This window comes from Oreochromis niloticus, linkage group LG13 (assembly GCF_001858045.2).
Source record: "Oreochromis niloticus isolate F11D_XX linkage group LG13, O_niloticus_UMD_NMBU, whole genome shotgun sequence".
Lineage (NCBI taxonomy): Eukaryota > Metazoa > Chordata > Actinopteri > Cichliformes > Cichlidae > Oreochromis > Oreochromis niloticus.
In genome coordinates this window covers 19,455,029-19,472,541 of record NC_031978.2, presented here as the reverse complement: position 1 = coordinate 19,472,541, position 17,513 = coordinate 19,455,029, and the positions used below count along the sequence as shown (strand labels likewise).

General features: G+C 41.9%; 2 protein-coding genes across 2 annotated transcripts; both read right to left on the bottom strand.

The window, feature by feature from the left end:
• Positions 1–5,266: 5,266 nt before the first annotated feature.
• Positions 5,267–14,821, bottom strand: npy4r (neuropeptide Y receptor Y4). Its single transcript, XM_005474098.4, has 2 exons — positions 14,615–14,821; positions 5,267–10,451 (listed from the first exon to the last, which is right to left on the bottom strand). Exon 2 carries the CDS (start codon positions 10,379–10,381, stop codon positions 9,041–9,043), a length of 1,341 nt encoding a protein of 446 aa, XP_005474155.1. The 5' UTR covers positions 10,382–10,451; positions 14,615–14,821; the 3' UTR covers positions 5,267–9,040.
• Positions 14,822–14,919: 98 nt separating this feature from the next.
• Positions 14,920–17,461, bottom strand: LOC100706361 (beta-microseminoprotein-like). The gene is made up of 4 exons (XM_003440988.5): positions 17,363–17,461; positions 15,720–15,825; positions 15,378–15,480; positions 14,920–15,160 (listed from the first exon to the last, which is right to left on the bottom strand). Exons 1-4 carry the CDS (start codon positions 17,363–17,365, stop codon positions 15,040–15,042), a joined length of 333 nt encoding a protein of 110 aa, XP_003441036.1. The 5' UTR covers positions 17,366–17,461; the 3' UTR covers positions 14,920–15,039.
• Between the last annotated feature and the right edge of the window lie 52 nt (positions 17,462–17,513).

The window sequence follows — 17,513 nt, the reverse complement described above, 5'->3', positions numbered from 1 at the left end:
CCTGTCATACGCATCTTCCCTGATGTGGATTTCTGGGAACCACGTTTAAAGCAAGCACAAGACTTCTTTCTTAAAGTGTGTCTTCCTGAACTTGTTGGGAAATACTTCTCCAAACAACGTGCTCCTCTAAATAGCCTGTAATGTTTCATTTTGTGGTTCAAGATTGATGCCAGCTGTGTGTTGCCATGTAAATAGTTTGCATTTCATTTCTATGTACTTGCTAAGTACATGTGATAAGATCAAGAATAAAAAAAACAAAAAAAAAACACATGTATACTATTCTTTTCTGTTTTATTGAAATTACTTCACACAAAGTACAATTATTTACAATGAACTACACATGCAACACAACAGCTTTATGAATACTCAACAAGAGCAAGTTTCATTTGGCGCTGGTTTGACAACCACACTGGGGCACATATTCACCAAAACACAGCAAACCTTAACAATCTTATCAAGCAGTGTTGTGTTTATTTCTGCTCTGCCCTGTTCATTGCACACACAATGCTTCGTCTGCCCTTTAGCTTCTGTGATGCTGTCTGTCCGATCACCACTGTCCACATTTACAGCTGGTACCTCAACCTCACTTGTCCAACACAACTGCTGTCCACAGCTATGACATTGTAATTTTGTTGTTGTTCTTCTGTCAGATCTTCATCGATTACTTCTTTTTTTTCTTTTCTTTTTTTTTTCTCTCTTCTTTTCTTTTTTAACCTGTCCCGTTTGGTTCTTTTGCCATCAGAATTATTGTCTAAAGGCGAAGAAAGATGCCCAACGGATTTACTTTACCAAATGGACCATCCCAGCCTTGCCGTAATGGTCCATTTGATTCACCTTTTATTGTTTATTTTATTTTCACTTGCTGAATACGGGACAGACTTGACTGGTGGAAAGAAGGGGGAGAAAGAAAGAGGGAAAGAAAAAAAAAAAAAAAAAAACCTGAGAAGAGGGACGGGGAAAAAGGGCAAAAAACAAAAACCAACAGAATAAGCAGACAAAAAATACATATATTGATCACCTGGATCACCTGTTGAGAAAGAAAAAAGAAAGCAAGCAGAAGAAAACGAGAGTAATAAACAAGATCACAATGATATATGGGAATATGACAGTAAATACTAAATATTAAACATTATTGTGCAGCACGTGAGATCGACAGCGCAGTGTGTGCTTTGAGGTAGGAGCCAAAAAGGGTGTAGTTTGTGTGTGTGATCACCCGTGTGTACACCTGTGAGCATGAACGCGCTTGTTTTTAAAAGGTTCCTTCATGTAATGATCTGCTAGAGGGTGTGGGGGGCCACTGCCCCGACCTCCAGGGCATGAAGCAGGTATGGAGGAGATCAAAACTCCAGACATCCAGAGGCCCCCAGAACACAAGAGACCAAGGAAGACCAACAGAGGGGCAGCCGCGCCACTATCCCAGAAAGAGCTGAGGAGAGTCCCAGATGAGGGGTCACTCAGCAGCCGCGGAGCAGAAGCCAGGGGGGCTGCAGTGACGTGCCCGTGAGCTCCGCCGGCAGCCAGCTGTGCCTGAGTGACCGAGCCCCGGGCCGAGAGGCCAAGGGCACCCCATCCCCGAAGTGGCCCGAGCGAGCCCCAGGCTCCATGCCCCGATAAGCAGCCGCCAAGGAGTGAGCCGGTGGGTACCTGGGCGCCCACCCCCAGACACAAAGAACCACCAACGCACCGATGTCTGAGGGCGTCTGCCACCGGCAGGGGAAGTGGTGGGGGAGATGGGCCTCCAAACCTTGGAGGGCCTGAGATGTCCCCAGAGAGGTGGCGTCTGATACCCAACCTGACATATAGACACAGACAAACAGGCACACACAGATACAAACATCTATTCCCACCCTCATGCTCTCATATACAATTACTCAACACTCACCCAACATGGAGACAGACATAGAGAGACACTGTACACACAATCACACTCCCCAAGCGTACTCTAAGCCCCGGGTCTAGGTACCCTTGCCCCTGGAGGGGGAAACTGCGCCCAGACCCAGGTGGTGTTACCCTTTTCCCTGCGGTGGGGAGAAGCAGACTGCCCCGACTCCGCAGCAGCAGGGAGGCCCCACATTCCAGACCCCAGTCGGACGGCCAACTCCTCCTCCTAGCCCCCCCGCCCCAGCAGGCCGCAGAGAACGGGGGTGTAGGAAGACTCCAAACCTCCCTCCACCCGCTCATATGTAGTGTTGATGTATGTGTGTTCTAAGGTGCATTTAAAACCCAGGAGGGCATGGAGCTACCTGCCAGAGCAGCAGGTAAGCGTATAGCCCCTCCTGCTAGCCCTCAATGTCTACGTGTATTTAAAATTGAGAGGTGGGCAACGACGCCAGGGGTGAAGTGTACACCCTGATGGTAATTTGGCATCCGTGTAGCGTGCCCACCCCCAAGATCCTATATGTATGTGTAATGAAAGTGTGAGTAATGTGAATGTCTAAGTTGTGGGATAAAATTGAGGCAGAGGCAGCCAGAAGGGGACAGAGGGGGGGGATGTCTCCTCTGCACCCTGGTGACACACCCCTACCCCAAGGCCCTGCATGTGTGGGTGATTGTGGTGGAGCGGGAAGAGGGAGGCAGCTGGAGATGGAGAGGGAAGGAAGGGAGGGGCAAGTGACCCCTCCCTGGGGGCAGCTCCCCCGCTGACCCCAGTAGGCACCCCCATACTCTGCAACCCACCAGGGAAAGGGGGGCCCAGGCCCATCCAGACCGGGGCCCAGTGCAGCAACGCCGCCCGGCCCCACAGAGCCCGGGACAGTCCACCCGACCCCACCACAGAGAAAACTGCACCCACCCCATCATCCACTCATCTTCCAGACTACACAAGACAATAGACGCCCAGGCTGAGATCTTCCTCCACCTCTCCTGTATCTCCCCCTCCTGCAGAGAGAGTTCCTGAAGAGAGGAAATCTCCTGCAGGATTTGACAACCTCCCCCACCAGTTGAAGCGCCCCCCCAGGTGGTTCGATGCACAGGCGGCACCCTGCGCCAGGACTGGGCCCCCATACACCCACCCGCCCACAACCCCGGCAACACACCAACCAGGACCCAAGCCCCTGAGGCTTGGCCAGGGCCCCAGCCCAGAGACGGAGTGCCCCCAGAACCTCACGCCCATCCCGGACCCACCCAGGGGCAGCCAGGCTACCAGGTCAGTAACCCACGTCCGTCAGCACAGACCCCCCCCTAGCCCTGCTGCACGCAGCCACGAGGAAACCGTCACCTAAGAGCCAACAGAGCCCCTAATTGGCCATGACCGCTACCCCGGGTTGAGCCCCCCAAGGAAGATGCTCCCGGGGAACCCCCTGATGCCCTAAGCCTATCCCTACCCCCACACCAATCACAACAGTGAAGGTGGGACCAAACTAAGATCCCCCACCCCCACTAGGTGATGGAGCTGATCAAAGGAGCCCAGAGCAATTGATCTGATGTGGTGGCAGAGGCTGTATCAAGACTAATGTAATCTAATAGATAATTTCTATATTGGTTAGAATTAAGATTATTTTTATTTTTCCAGTTCATGAGGACTGTTTTCTTGGCTATGCATAGGGCAGTGAAAACCATATGGGCTATATTCTTTTCCGTAGTGACATTATCTAAGCTGCCCAACAAACATACTAAAGGGGAAGTTGGAATGTTACATTTCAGACACTTTGATAAGTCTTCACATATCTCGCGCCAAAACTTCTGAACTGGTGGACAGAACCAAAGTGCGTGGATATAATTGTCCGGTGAATTGGTTTGGCAGTGTGAGCAGTTGTTGGTAGACGTAAAGCCCATCTTGAACATCCGATGACCTGTATAGTGCACTCTATGTAGTATTTTGTATTGAATTAATTGAAGACTGGGATTTCTAATTAGATGAAAGGTTTTTAAGCAAATCTGAGACCAGAAGTTTTGGTCAAAGTTAACTGATAAATCCGCTTCCCATTTTGCAATAGGAAGTGATATTGATTCATCTGTTTTAGAAAGCATTCTGTATATTTTGGATAGTAATTTGGGGGTTTTAAGAGTAAGAAATTGAACCACACTTGGTGGCGTTTGTAGTTCAACTTGACCCGGTTTAAATCTCTTTTTTATTATGGATTTAATTTGTTGATATTCTAAAAATTCATCGATTACTTCTGCACGGGGCACACCTTCAGACTCTGCAGCTGCATAAAAGCCTGTAAGATAAAATTAGTGCACATGACAGGTGTGTGATTCATCTGGAAGTTATGTGCGGATTAGTGTACAATGAGAGCAATTTAGTATGTTTTTAGCGGCCCATGAGCAGTGTTGGTGCCCAGTCTGGATTTGTTACATCCATTTCATATGCTGGTTTGCCTGCAATAATGCTAAATCATAAGCTACTCAGTCGACATGATGACATGACGTGGTTCTGCAGCATCACACATTAGCATGTTTTATCTCATTATCTATGACCTCAGCACATTGAAAATAACACTAAAAGCATTTTAATAGTGATATGAATTAATTTAGAACTCACCGGAAAGAAAATGCGGAGACCAAACCAACAAAAAGCTGGGATTGCACAGAACTTGATCCGCTCGTCTCACCGCTGCAATGCAAGCCTGACGTCTTTGTTTAGTAATATCGGATACATGGGATCCCTCACGTTGCCTCCAGGTTGAAAAACGATGAAAAGAGAGCCCATTATCCAGCTTCTTGCCTTCACGATCGTGTGATCAAACGTTGCAACTGATAACACAACACGTACGAACCATAGCTGAAGCTGTATCCTGTGTCTAGCCTACTGTCATGGCGGAAAGGGGCGTGGCCCACCTCCAGTGACATCACGCTCCAAAGCCCTATTGTGTGACATACGACACTTCCGGTCTAGAAAGGAATGTGGTAGGGCCCCTACAAGGGTTTACTTAACCGCGTGTGTCCTTTAATCACAGTTTTTATTCGGTTAAGCTCTGCAAACGCTGAAAATATACTTCTAATCCAACGAAGACGAGTGTTATGCGGTACAGTTAAGATACAAAGTATGAGTTTGTGCCACTTGCTGTTTTGCTCCATGACGAAAACTCACGATTTAGCCTGCCCAATTAAAAAAAATCAATTAACTAATTCAACAATCAGTTAATTTTACTTGATATGCGCAAAGAAAAAGTAGCCATCAGATTTTGTAAGTTACAGCTTTTTTGTATATTGTGTTGGTTGTTTTTGTACACTCGTAAGTATAGTTCCAAAATAAATAGGTTTGATGAAATAAATAAAAAAACAAATAAATCCTTTTAACAATTAATATATTTAATCACAAAATGGAAAACTAACAAGGAAGATAAACAAAGATGATAAATAATAGAAAGATTGTTTTAAAAAGCAGCTTGCAGGTGAATTACATATAAATTCATGACACATTATCTACACTATGTTTGCCCATCTGCATTGACATGCTTATGAGTTTTAGTGACATCCTCCTCTTAATCCATAGGGTTTAATATGATTGCAGCTATAATTCCTTCAACTCTTCTGGGAAGGCTTTCCCTAAGGTTTAGGAGTGTGTTTATTGGGATTTCTGAACATTCAGAAATCTGCAGACTCCAGAAGTGCATCTGTGAGGTCAGACAATGATGTTGGACAAGAAGTGCTGGTTTGCAGCCTCTGCTCTAATTCATCTCAAATGCGCTCTGCTGGGTTGTGGTCAGCACAGGCCAGTCAAGTTCTTCCACACCAAACTCGCTAATCCTTCTCTTTGTGCACTAGTGTGCAGCCAGGTTGAACCAATTTGTTCCCACAAAGGTATGAGAATGAAATTGTCCAAAAAGTCTTGGTATGCTGAACCATTTAGAGTTCCTTTAACTAAGGGGCCGACCCCAACTCCCGAAAAACAACTTTACACCATATACCCCCCCCCCCCCAACCAGATTTTACACTTGGCACAATGCAAACAAGTACTGTTCTCCTGGCAACTGCCAAACCCAGACTCCACCATCCTACTGGCAGATGGAGAAGCATGATTTCTCACTCCAGAGAACACATCTCCACTGCTCTAGAGTCCAGGGCATGCTTTACACTGACACTTTGCATTGCACTTGGTTATGTAAGGTTTGGATGCAGCTGCTCAGCTATGAAAACCCATTCCATGAAGTCCTCTACACAATGTTTTTGAGCTAATCCTAAGGCCACATGTAGTTTAGAGGCCTGTAGGGACTGACTCTGCAGAAAGTTGGCAACGTTTTTGCACTATGTGCCTTAGTGTCTGTTGACCCAGCTCTGTCGCCTACCATTTTGTGGCTGAGTTGCTGTTATTCCCAATCCCTTACACTTTGTTATAATACCACTAACAGCTGACTGTGGAATATTTAGAAGCTGGACTTTCTGCACAGGTGGGATCCTATCACAGTACCATGCTGAGTTTCAGTGAGCTCTTGAGAGTGACCCATTCTTTCACAAATGTTTGTAGAAGCAGTCTGCATGCCTAGGTGCTTGATTTTATACACCTGTGGCCACGGAAGTGATTGGATCACCTGAAATTAATCATCATAAGGGGTGAGTTAATACTTTTGGCAACGTAGTCGAAGTTAAAATAGACATATATTTGTGGTATTAGTTGTGATGCTTTCAAGGAATATAAATTTATTTATTTCACACATAAGTAAGTCTCTAGCTAAGACATGTTTAAGTAATCCACATGCAGGCAAAACTTGGCACTTACTGCAACTACATAAACATACTGCCCCAACGAAACAAGTTATTTAACACATTTTGATGTAATTTAAATCATGCCCATGCACATTTGATGTCCAAGCATTTTAATATTTACTGAACCCATCTAAAATAAATTAAGGCCTGCAATTTAACAATGTATATAAGTTAGTAAGTTTCAGTTTTATTTGTCACTTCAATCACAGAACAAAACCCACCTAGAGTTTTCTTCACCATAAAAGCTAAGACAGAAATTTCACAGGGTTGATACTATGAATACAAAAAACTGAATTGTATTGAAATACATGAAATACAACAGCAGGGGGTCACTCATAAAACAGTTTGTAACATTAGCGTCTAATTTGTCTCAAAATGGCACACCGTGCAGTTCCACGATAAATGAAATGAACATTTATACTTAGGGCCTGGTAGCACAGTTTTCTGAAAGAGTCTCTGTTACAAACAGTCTCTGAACAGTTCACAGTCTCTGAAACTGTATGGAAGGATGAACAGAATCCTTATGAGAGGCATTCCCTCCCACCGTGCAACACATCACTTCAAAGTTTACTTTAGGCATTTTGTTGGTTTGAGGTCCGGTGAGTCTGAAGGCCACAGTATGGTCACACATGTTTTATACTTAATAAACAATTAATATGACTCAGCAAAGGTTTTGACATGTCACAGAAAACAGGTGCAAAAAAAAGAAAAGAATAATGACTATTCTTGGTGTCTCATGGCTCATTGAGACACCTGAACTGAACAACCCTAACCACACTGGTGCTTCTAAAACATTGCGATACCTGTCAAATGACCACTCATGCCGTATAAATATATCGGCATTTATTATGATTCTCCACTCTTTTATTCTGTTTTTTCCCTTTATCTCTGGTCACCACTGTAGGTGCTGATAATACTGCAATATGGATTTGTTCTATGATTCTAGTATAAATTTAAAGTGTTAAAATGTTTAACTGGCAGTAATTCTTTAAGTCACAGTTTAGCTAACACCTGCTGGATTTATGTCATAATAGCAGGATACAGTAAGATAGTATATGGCATGAAGCATGAAATTCTGAAAAAGCAACAGTTAAGATTAAATGCACCTCCTTTTTCAGTGGCTTTATAGTTACAGTTTGCTCATAGTAAGACACTGTATGAAACACTTCACTTTAAGCCAAAACAAAACATTGCACTTTAAAGGTATTTTTTGTTATGCAAATGTTGACTACAATTTTCACCTCTGCAGGCAGCATTTTACCAGTGGATGTGTTGAGATTTTGTCTTAGTTATTGTGCATTCCTTTAACTTGTGATGTTTCTTTTAAGCCCTACTTTAAATTCCTCAAAAAGCTTTGCTTTTTTCCACACCGCCATTGTTTATAGCAGCGATTCCCAAAGTCAAGAGTGCTTCAGCCCAATTAAAAACCAGAAGATCCCATGGGGCACACCCATTTTAAATTTTCACTTCAATTAAAATACAATAAAAAGAAATATATTTCCTTGAAAGTGTTATTCAAAAAACATAAACAGGGTTTTGGCTAAAAATTGCTAAAGTTACCAAGTCATAAGTAAAATACTATGGTATGGTATTGGGATATAAACTTCAATACAAGAGAAGCAAATTGGTTGGATGAATAAGTAATATAACAAACTAGCCACATCTTATTATTTTTATTCACTTTATATATAAATAAATCCATTTAATGGAATTTCTGTACCTGCAGTACACTCGCAGCCTATTGTGGCTCCAGCCCACACTTTGGGAATCTGTTTCATAGTAATGTGTTAATGACTAATGCCTTTTTTCTACAAGTACCTGTTTGACTGGACTCAACTTGGTTTTTAGGGTTTGTCATTAGGTGCAAATGGAAAGGTGAAACCCAGCAACAAAAACCAACACCGTGGTTTCCAAGTCTGAGAAAAAGCCATAGACTTAGCAGCAGGTATACCACCTCCTCGATGTCCTCCATCGTTGTGTTGTGTTTGTCAGATAAAAATGACGTTGTTATAACGACCCCATGCACATTGAGGTGGAAATGAGAAACTGAGTATAGTAAAGTTGAGTTGAGCCAAAGTTGTGGAAACAAGGCTTCAATGACTTGCTGGGCTGACTGGTTGCACCATGTTATGTTACATACTGGTATCATACAAAAGTATAGTTTCGTCCTAGTTTAAGTTCAGTTAATATTTCTTTAAAACAAAACATAGATTTTTTTTTTTTTTTACATAAACTTGTGGTGAACTTTTTTAAACATAGAAATTTACAATAAATATCTTTAAGCTGCTTTTAAAATGGATCTAGTGAAATTAAAGTAAGAACAAACAGCAACAGTTTGTCTTACAACTGTACAGTTTATGTAAGAAGGATCCCTTAGGCTGAAGCATCAGTGTCACACAGAGTTGCTCCTGCAGGTTAGAGGCACAGAGGTATGGGACACTTCAATGTGCACAGTGGACATGGGATATTGCTCACACTCTTCCTCTAGTGGGAAACAGCGGCAGTGTAGGAGCACCTCGCTCACCTCTTGCCTAAAGTTGGAGTTGAGGAATCCGTAGATGACGGGGTTAATGCAGGTGGAGGACATGGCCAGCAGGTGGCAGAGGGAGAACAGCAGGTTGTGGTGACAGACAGGCAGAGCCTCCTGGTTCCAGTCTGACACCACGTTGAAGATGGTGAGCGGAAGCCAGCAAAGAGCAAAGACTGTTATGAGGGCAACCAGCATGATGTTGATCCGGCGGCTGTGGGTCATGCGCTGGCACTCCGGGGTCCGGGCGCGGTCCAACATTTCTTTGCGGTGACGGAGCCGCACAATAACTCTAACATAACAGAGCAGGACCAAAAACAGTGGCCCACAGTACTGGAACAGCAGGAGCCACGTGGTGTAAGCGACCCTGTGACCCTGGGATGGCCAGTGCTCCACACAGGCTTCCATATGTGAAGAGGTGGGGACGTAAGAAAAGAGGGAATGGTATGAATTTTGAAGCGCAGACAGGTTTTTGTATGTATGAGGAGGAGATGTGTTGAGATAAGCATGAGGAAAATCTTGGTCATGTACCGATGGCACAGGCAGGATTACATTGGTATAGGGCTCATTTGTGAGTAGCTGAAAGGCCAAGAAAGGCAAAGAGGTGAAGCAGGCCAGTATCCAAATGAGAACAATCGCCATATAGGCCTGAGGAACACTTGGTTTCCATCCAGAGGGGTTAATGATAAGCTGGTGCCTTTCTAAGGCGATAAACACTAGAGACAGCACTGACACACTCACAGAGACACACTGGATGAACGGCACCAAGCGACATAACAGCGAGCCAAACACCCAGTGGTCCATGATTGTGTATATGACAGTGAAGGGGAGGCAGAAGACACATACCAGAATGTCAGAGAACGACAGGTTGCAGATGAAAATGCTGGTGACATTGACCTTTTCTCTGCGGCGGGCAATGATGCAAATGAGGCCAATGTTGCCCACCAACCCTAGCACCATTGTAACACTGTACCAGGCTACAAGGCATGCTGTCAGGACAGGAGACATGTGGCACTGCTCATCATGCTCCAGAATGGCGAAGTCTGAGAGGAGCTGGGTCTCATTCCCTGGCCAGTCCTTTACAGACTCATGGCTGGCTCGCTCTTTCTCCCAAGCTGAGGATTGTGGAGGGGTGGAGCTGTTGAAGATCAAAGGAAAAGGTGACGCTGACAAAGACGACTGGGTTGTGTTGCCACTCAAGGACATCTCACCAAGAATTAAGTGTCACCAGCACCATGGATCAAACTGTCCATCCCAGCCCTCTGAAAACATGCATCTGAAACAAAGAGAGAAATCACAGAGTCATGAAATGCATTTATTCTACTGCTCTCATACTATAGAAGTCAATGAATCTGTGTATGTAGGAGTAATACTGTTGCTATAAATGAAGGAGAACTAAGCTGATCCTGTTTCTAAAAAAATAGAAACTAGATTTGTGAGGAATTAGTGCATGATAGAGTTGAAGGAAATATTTTCAATTATATATACCTGAAAATCAACAGCCTATTTATGCAAGATAATTCATAATTTATAGTGGTTGGGTCTGATTATTGGGGGGGGTCATAACCCCCCTGACCCCCCTGGAAATTACGCCCCTGGGTGGAACAGTGGTTAGCACTGTTGCTTCAAGACAAGAAGGTTCTGGGTTCAGGCTGGGGGCTTCCTGTGTGGAGTTTTTTCTGCATGGGTACTCTGGCTTCCTCCTACAGTCCAAAGAGCAGTTAGTGGGGTTAGGTTAAATGGTGAATCTAAGTGGTGAGAACATGTTTGTCTGTCTCTGTGTTAGCCCTACGACAGACTGAGAACCTGTCCAGGGGTTGGTAAGCAAAAGAAAATGGATGAGTGGGTTACTATGAAATGTTTCACCAACATTCTTGGGTCCCCAGAGCAGAAATCCTAAGCACTATGATGACTCATTGGCTAGTTTGCTGACTTCAAATTCGCAGGGGCTCTTTGGTGTAGCAAGGATATCAGGACTGCGAGTAATGGATGGTCTGTGTGAGTCATTGCAGTCACTTTATGGTCAATCTGTGTCTACACAAGATTCATTCAGGCCCACTACTGAGTCGTATATTACCTGACATTTTGGAAGTCCTCAGATCCCACTAAACAAGTAGTATTGTATTCACTGGCCCCATTTTTTAGTTACGCTTTGCTAGTACAAGGTTGGTCCCCCATTTGCCTTTGGAGTGCATTAATTCTTCATGGCATAGATTCAACAAAGTGCTGGAAAAATTCCTCAGAGTTTTGGTCCAAATGAACACGATAGAGTCACACAGTTAGTGCAGATTTTTGGGCTGTGCATTTATCTCCCATTCCACGACATCCCAAAGGTGCTCTATTTCTGAAATGATGCATTATTCTGCTGGAAGCAGCCATCTGAGTATGGATGCACTATGGTCATAAAAAACATGATCATCAACAATACTCGGGTAGGCTGTACTATTTAAATGATGTTCAGTTGGTATAAAGGGGCTCAGAGTGTAAAACAAATATCCCCCAAACCATTTCACCATTACTAGGCAGGATAGATCTGTGATTACATGTTTATTATGCAAAATTCTGACCCATCAAATTTTTTTCATCAGACCAAGCAACATTTTCCAGTCTTTTCCTGTCCACTTCTGGTTAGCTTGTGTGAAATGTCAGCTAAGAAGATTCCTTGCATTCCTCTTCTTAGCTGACCGGAGTGGCATCTAGTGTGGTCTTCTGCTACTGCCTATACCAGGGGTAGGGAACTCCAGGCCTTGAGAGCCGGTGTCCTGCAGCTTTTAGATCTCACCCTGGATCAACACGCCTGAATCAAATGATTAGTTCATTACCAGGCCTCTGGAGAATTTCAAGACATGTTGAAGAGGTAATTTAGCCATTTAGATCAGCTGTGTTGGATCAAGGACACACCTAAAACCTGCAGGACACTGGCTCTCGGGTTCCCTACCCCTGGCCTATACGCTTCAAGGCTTGACAGGTAATGTATTTAGAGATGCTCTTCTGCATACATCTGTCATAAAGAGTGGTTATTAGAGTTACTGTTGCCCTTCTATCTAGGCAATCTGGCCATACTCCTTTGACTTTTGGCATCAACTAGACATTTTAGCCCAGACTTTTTTGGGCTGTTCTCTGAAAACTGTAGAGACGGTTGTGTGGGATAATCCAAGTAGTTTCTGACACAATCAGACCAACCTTTATATCAGCAACAATCACACCACATTCAAAGTACCTTAAATCATCCCATTCTAATGCTAAGTTTGAACTTCATGTCTAAATGAACTAGCTGCCATGTGACAGCTGATTATATTTACGTTAACAAGCAGTTGAACCACTGTACCTAACAAAGTGGCCAGTGAATGTTTGTACATTACAAAAGGCAAAATAGACTTGATAACCCAAATAAAACACAACGGAAGCTGTGCTTGTGTAGACAGGTGAGTTGGTGAAGATAAGAGAGTATGTCAGTCAGTCCTGTGAGACAGATGACTGAAAAATGTGCAGAAAAAATGCACGCGGTGGAGACAAACTGTCAGGACTACCAACGATTGCTTTTGCGATCCTCCACACTTTAAATCCAAGATGTTGAACATTATAATTATTAAACATCTAGATTTATCTTTGTCTTAGATATCAGGTTGACTGCAGTCCTCGTGTAAGAATGACACCTATATAAAAAGGAAGAAAAATAAAATGCTTTCACAGTTTAAATAACAAAAGACTTTGAATACAAGAAGCAAAAGGTGATAATTACATTTTTTTGGTAAGCGACTTGGCCTCACACTAACAATTGCTGCAATTCCTTGTCCACAAATCAACAGTCAGCTCTCAAGACTGAACATAAAAAGCTAATGATATCAAAATTTAATGAATACACAGACTTAGATTCATTTATTTTAATGAAAGGGTATGACATTGTCATGATCCTAAAAATGGACTGTAGCCATCTCCCCTGGAACCTCTGCCATGTGCCGTGAAAACCACAAGAAAACGAGACTGTCACTTTCCATTAACAGCACACACACTTCGCTATCAGTCACTTCACTCTGCATCATTACTAACCTACTCTGTCAGTGTGTTGAGTGAGCTGCAGGCAGGGTGGCACAGCATCGATCATCCTTTGTTCGGTGAGGAAAGGCAAGTGTAATGTCACCGGTAACTACATGCAACAAATGACTGCAACAGCGAGGAGAAACCATGTACAGCAGTAGTAAGAAAAGGAAATATTGAAAACCAACAGCCATTTTTAAACCGCTAATGCTGCAATTATGCAATGCTGTGGGGAACACATACATCAAGTAGATGTGTTAGTGTGTTGGACACACTGCAGCGCTAAGTCTCTGCATGGTAAGGAACACTGTGACCCGTCTCCACTTGACCCGTCATATTATTCTTACCTTTGCCTCAGCAAGTACCCTCCATCTCAGAGAAAATAGATGACACAGAAATGAAGGAAAGGCTGTAATTTTCCTTGGAGAAGCTTCACCTTTTTATTTTTACTGTGCAGTGAAAAGTGAATTCCACATATACCTTTTAAGCAACAATCTTTTTTTTCTTAGACAAAGAATAAATAAAAAATTGCACTTAATCTACCTGCTAAAGAGTGCTGTGGGTAGTGTCATATAAAGGTAATATTCTGAGAAATGAAAAATACTTTATTATAGCTGAAAACTGCACTTGATTATAAAGGTCTGTCATGTGCTATTCCAAAGGGATGAACAACTTTGTGGGTTTTTTTCTGCATGTAATGAATCTGTACTGCAGGTAAAATGCATTTGAAAATGAAAATAACAAAGATATATGCTTGACTGAAAAACAAAAAAAAAGCCCAATCTTTCAATTACCCCTCTGCAATCATAGGGTTTTTTTCTGCTTCGCTTTGTGCCAGTATAGCCACTTACTAGACTCTAAAAATTTTCTCAAACCAAAAGAATAGTCCAATATGTGTGTGCAATCAATACGACTGCTCAGAGACTATTTTCTTTCCTATTGCCTTGTGCCGGTGATAATCAGGGTAACGGCAGCAGGCACTGTGCAGTGTGCTCAACCTGAGCTAAGCCTTGTTATCTGCTGGAGGTGTCAGAGATTGTGGGTGACACCTCTCAAATCTACTACAAATACTTTCACAATGTGGTTTTCTTTACATTTCAACAAAGAACATGAAACATGAATGCAATGTTGTTCCCGTTTGCATTTTCTTTTGGATAAATACCACCAGACATGCATGCTGTCAAATGCTTTTGTTAGACTGTATTATTGAAAAGATATTTGTAGGAGAGACCTACAATGCACCTGCATACAGTCTCTGGACACTGCAAGCTGACAGTCTAGTAACAATACAGCATTCATTTCATAGCTGATTGAATCCTAATCAATACTGATTTCCCTCGACAAAGACGATTAATCCATTCAATACATCAATATTGCGTGTTTTAAAAAAAAAGGACTCACGTGATGGTTTAGCTGAAAAATGAGCTTCAGTGAAGCCAGGATAAGAGAAAATGATGCTTTGAACAGGTGTGAATCCTCAGGGATTAGAGTTGGAGAAGAAGCTGTGCACAATAACAACCAAAGCGATTGTGTCAGAGGCAGCAGCGAGAGGAGCAGAGCTATAATTGTGCTTAGAGCCCCTTCAGGTGCCAAAGACCCTCCGAGGACCGTGCTCTGCTGTCACACAGTGGTGAATTTATTCAATTGCATCCTGAAAATGAGACCTGCTGCAAGCGCTGACAAGAAGACACTGAAGACTCAGGAAGCAGAGTTGAACCGAATTTATTGATTGAGAGCAAGTTTGATAAAGTGGTAATCTTTGTTCATTGGTAATTTAATGTCATAATCTAGACCCAGTCTGGATTTTAGTTGCCTTTAGAGTGTATTCACACAGGGCTGCACTCTTTTTCATTGTCAGACTTCATCACCACCTTAACAGAGCAGGCCTTCTCATTCACAACCAGCTCACACTCCTCAGGAACATCTACAGTGTTTGCATCGGGGATCCTATGATACAAAAAGAAAAAAAGAAACAATAATAATTTAAAAAATTTCAGGGTTTTTGTTCATTTAGTAACTCTTAAGTTGGAAGTTATCATTGTTAAAGCCTAAAAAGAGAACTTATTACAATTCTATGAGTAAGACAGCTGAGAGAAAAGAGGTTTATTTGTTTGAAGAAAAAATGCCTCAATGATTCAAAAAAACAATCATGTGGAAGTCTTACTTGCTACAGCAGCTCAAACCCTCACGTGTACAAGAGCAGTCCATGCAGTCTCTCACCCATGCGGAGTCAAAATCATGCAGCTTTCCATCCTTATCCACACATCCTACATGTAAAGAAATGAAAACACAGGTCAACACAAAGGAGTTGTTGACTTACTTACTCAGAGGCACTCCTTGTGTTTGAGCATCTACCAGTGTATGCATAGGTGTGGTTAAGGGATTAGATGTGGATTAAATGTCTAATATCTCTCAAACATGACAAAGAAACCTTTCCACTACACCCAATGTCCTGCTGCACTGCTGCAGTATTGTATCTGTACAACAAAAGTGTCATGTGACTCACCTTTTGGAGGGTTATTTGGATCTTTGACCTCTAACTCCTCGAAGAAGCATTGAGAGTGACAGAGCACAACGAGTCCCAGCAGACAGACAAACACATGTAGAGAAGACTGAAAGAGAAACACACACATTTCATACTAAAGTCATTTCTATCCTTTCAAGACCTTTAACATGACAGGAAATGGCCTTGTTTGTGTCATCCTGGTCACAATTATGTAAAAAAAAGCCTAAAAACCTTCAAAGCATGAACAAAAAGTTTCACTGTCAGCCTCAGGGAGTTTCTAATTGCTTGCATTTAGTCTTTTGCCTATGTATTACTGTTCAGAATAATCCAGCCTTAGCCATAAGAAAACAGTATTGTAATGGGAAATACATTTGTCTGTAAAAAAATACAAAACTTTACAATAAACAAATATATACCATATGAGCATCATTGTAGCTACTACTGCCTCGACTAACAACTGTTCTGCTCAGTGGACACAGTGTATACACAGTTGTACCTTATATCTTTCATAACCTGATAGGTGTGTAAATATAAAATACAATTCTGAAAAAGCAGGTGTCATAAACTCAGTGTTTAAACTGAGATATTTTACTAATTCATGAAAATTATGAGCTTATTTTGACTTTGATTTGACAGTACCACGTCTTAAAAAAGAAAGTTGGTACAAGTACTAAAAAGAAAGTCAAAGATTTGTAATTAGATTCATTGGCAACAGGTTAGTAACAGGACTGAGCATCGGTTTACTAATCTGCAAAAATCTGCCTCTACAAATTGTGGAAGAATTTCAGAATAATGTTACTCAACATAAACTGCAAAGACTTTGAATATTTCATCATCTACAGTACAAAACGTCATCCAAAGATTCAGAGCATCTGGAGAAATCTCTGTGCGCAAGAGATACGGCTGAAAATGAATTCTGGACATGTTTGATCTTTGGTCCATCAGGCAGGACTAGATTAAGAACAAGGATGAATCTGTCATGGAAATCTCTGCACGGGCTCAAAAAAAGCACTTCCAGAATCACTGTACAAAGTTAACTGTGTCATCCACAAAAGCCACTTAAAGCTCTATCATACAAAGAAGAAGCCATATGTGAACATGATGATGAAAAGCCACCATCTTCTCTGAGCCAAAGCTCATTTAAAACGGACAAAGTGAACCAAACTTTTGGTTGATCAAGAAATACAACAATATGAGAAAGAAGACCCAGGACTGTTAAGGAGATGGAATCCTATATCAGAGAAGAATGGGATAGCATTCCTCTAATAAAAGTTCATCAGCTGGTCTCATTTCCCAGATTTTTGTGTACTATTGTTTAAAAAAAAAAAAGAGTGGATGCAGGACAGTGATAAACACGGAAGATTTGGTACCATTAAATTCATTTTTTTTTTTTTATGTTAAATTTTCTCTTTTTAAACACTGGTATGATTTATATGTTCTATGGTGAATAAAACATAGATTTTTACATTTACATCATACATTTTATAACTTTTTTGGAATGGAGTTTGTAAAATATATACACTCTGACAACAATTACATGATTGAAATCTCACATAACTATTCATATTTACATTTATACTGAAATTTATTTTAAAAAAAATGTAGCTATGATTAGAAAATATATAAAAGTGTAAAATACGTACCATCCTCAGATATGATGTATCCCAGTCAACAGAAAAACTGTGTGTGAAAATTCGGTAGTCACGGATTATATTAAGGTGTGACCCCCATGTATATCATTATGATAATATTTAAACAGTGATGAACGTTTTTTATCAAATATTTGTTTTAAGG

Coding starts and splice junctions, on each gene's coding strand:
- LOC100706361 (XM_003440988.5), bottom strand. Junction 15,481..15,719: donor TCCAAATAACCCTCCAAAAG/GTGAGTCACATG, acceptor CTTTACATGTAG/GATGTGTGGATAAGGATGGA. Junction 15,161..15,377: donor GGTTTGAGCTGCTGTAGCAA/GTAAGACTTCCA, acceptor TTTGTATCATAG/GATCCCCGATGCAAACACTG.
- npy4r (XM_005474098.4), bottom strand. CDS start 10,381: ATGTCCTTGAGTGGCAACACAACCCAGTCGTCTTTGTCAGCGTCACCT.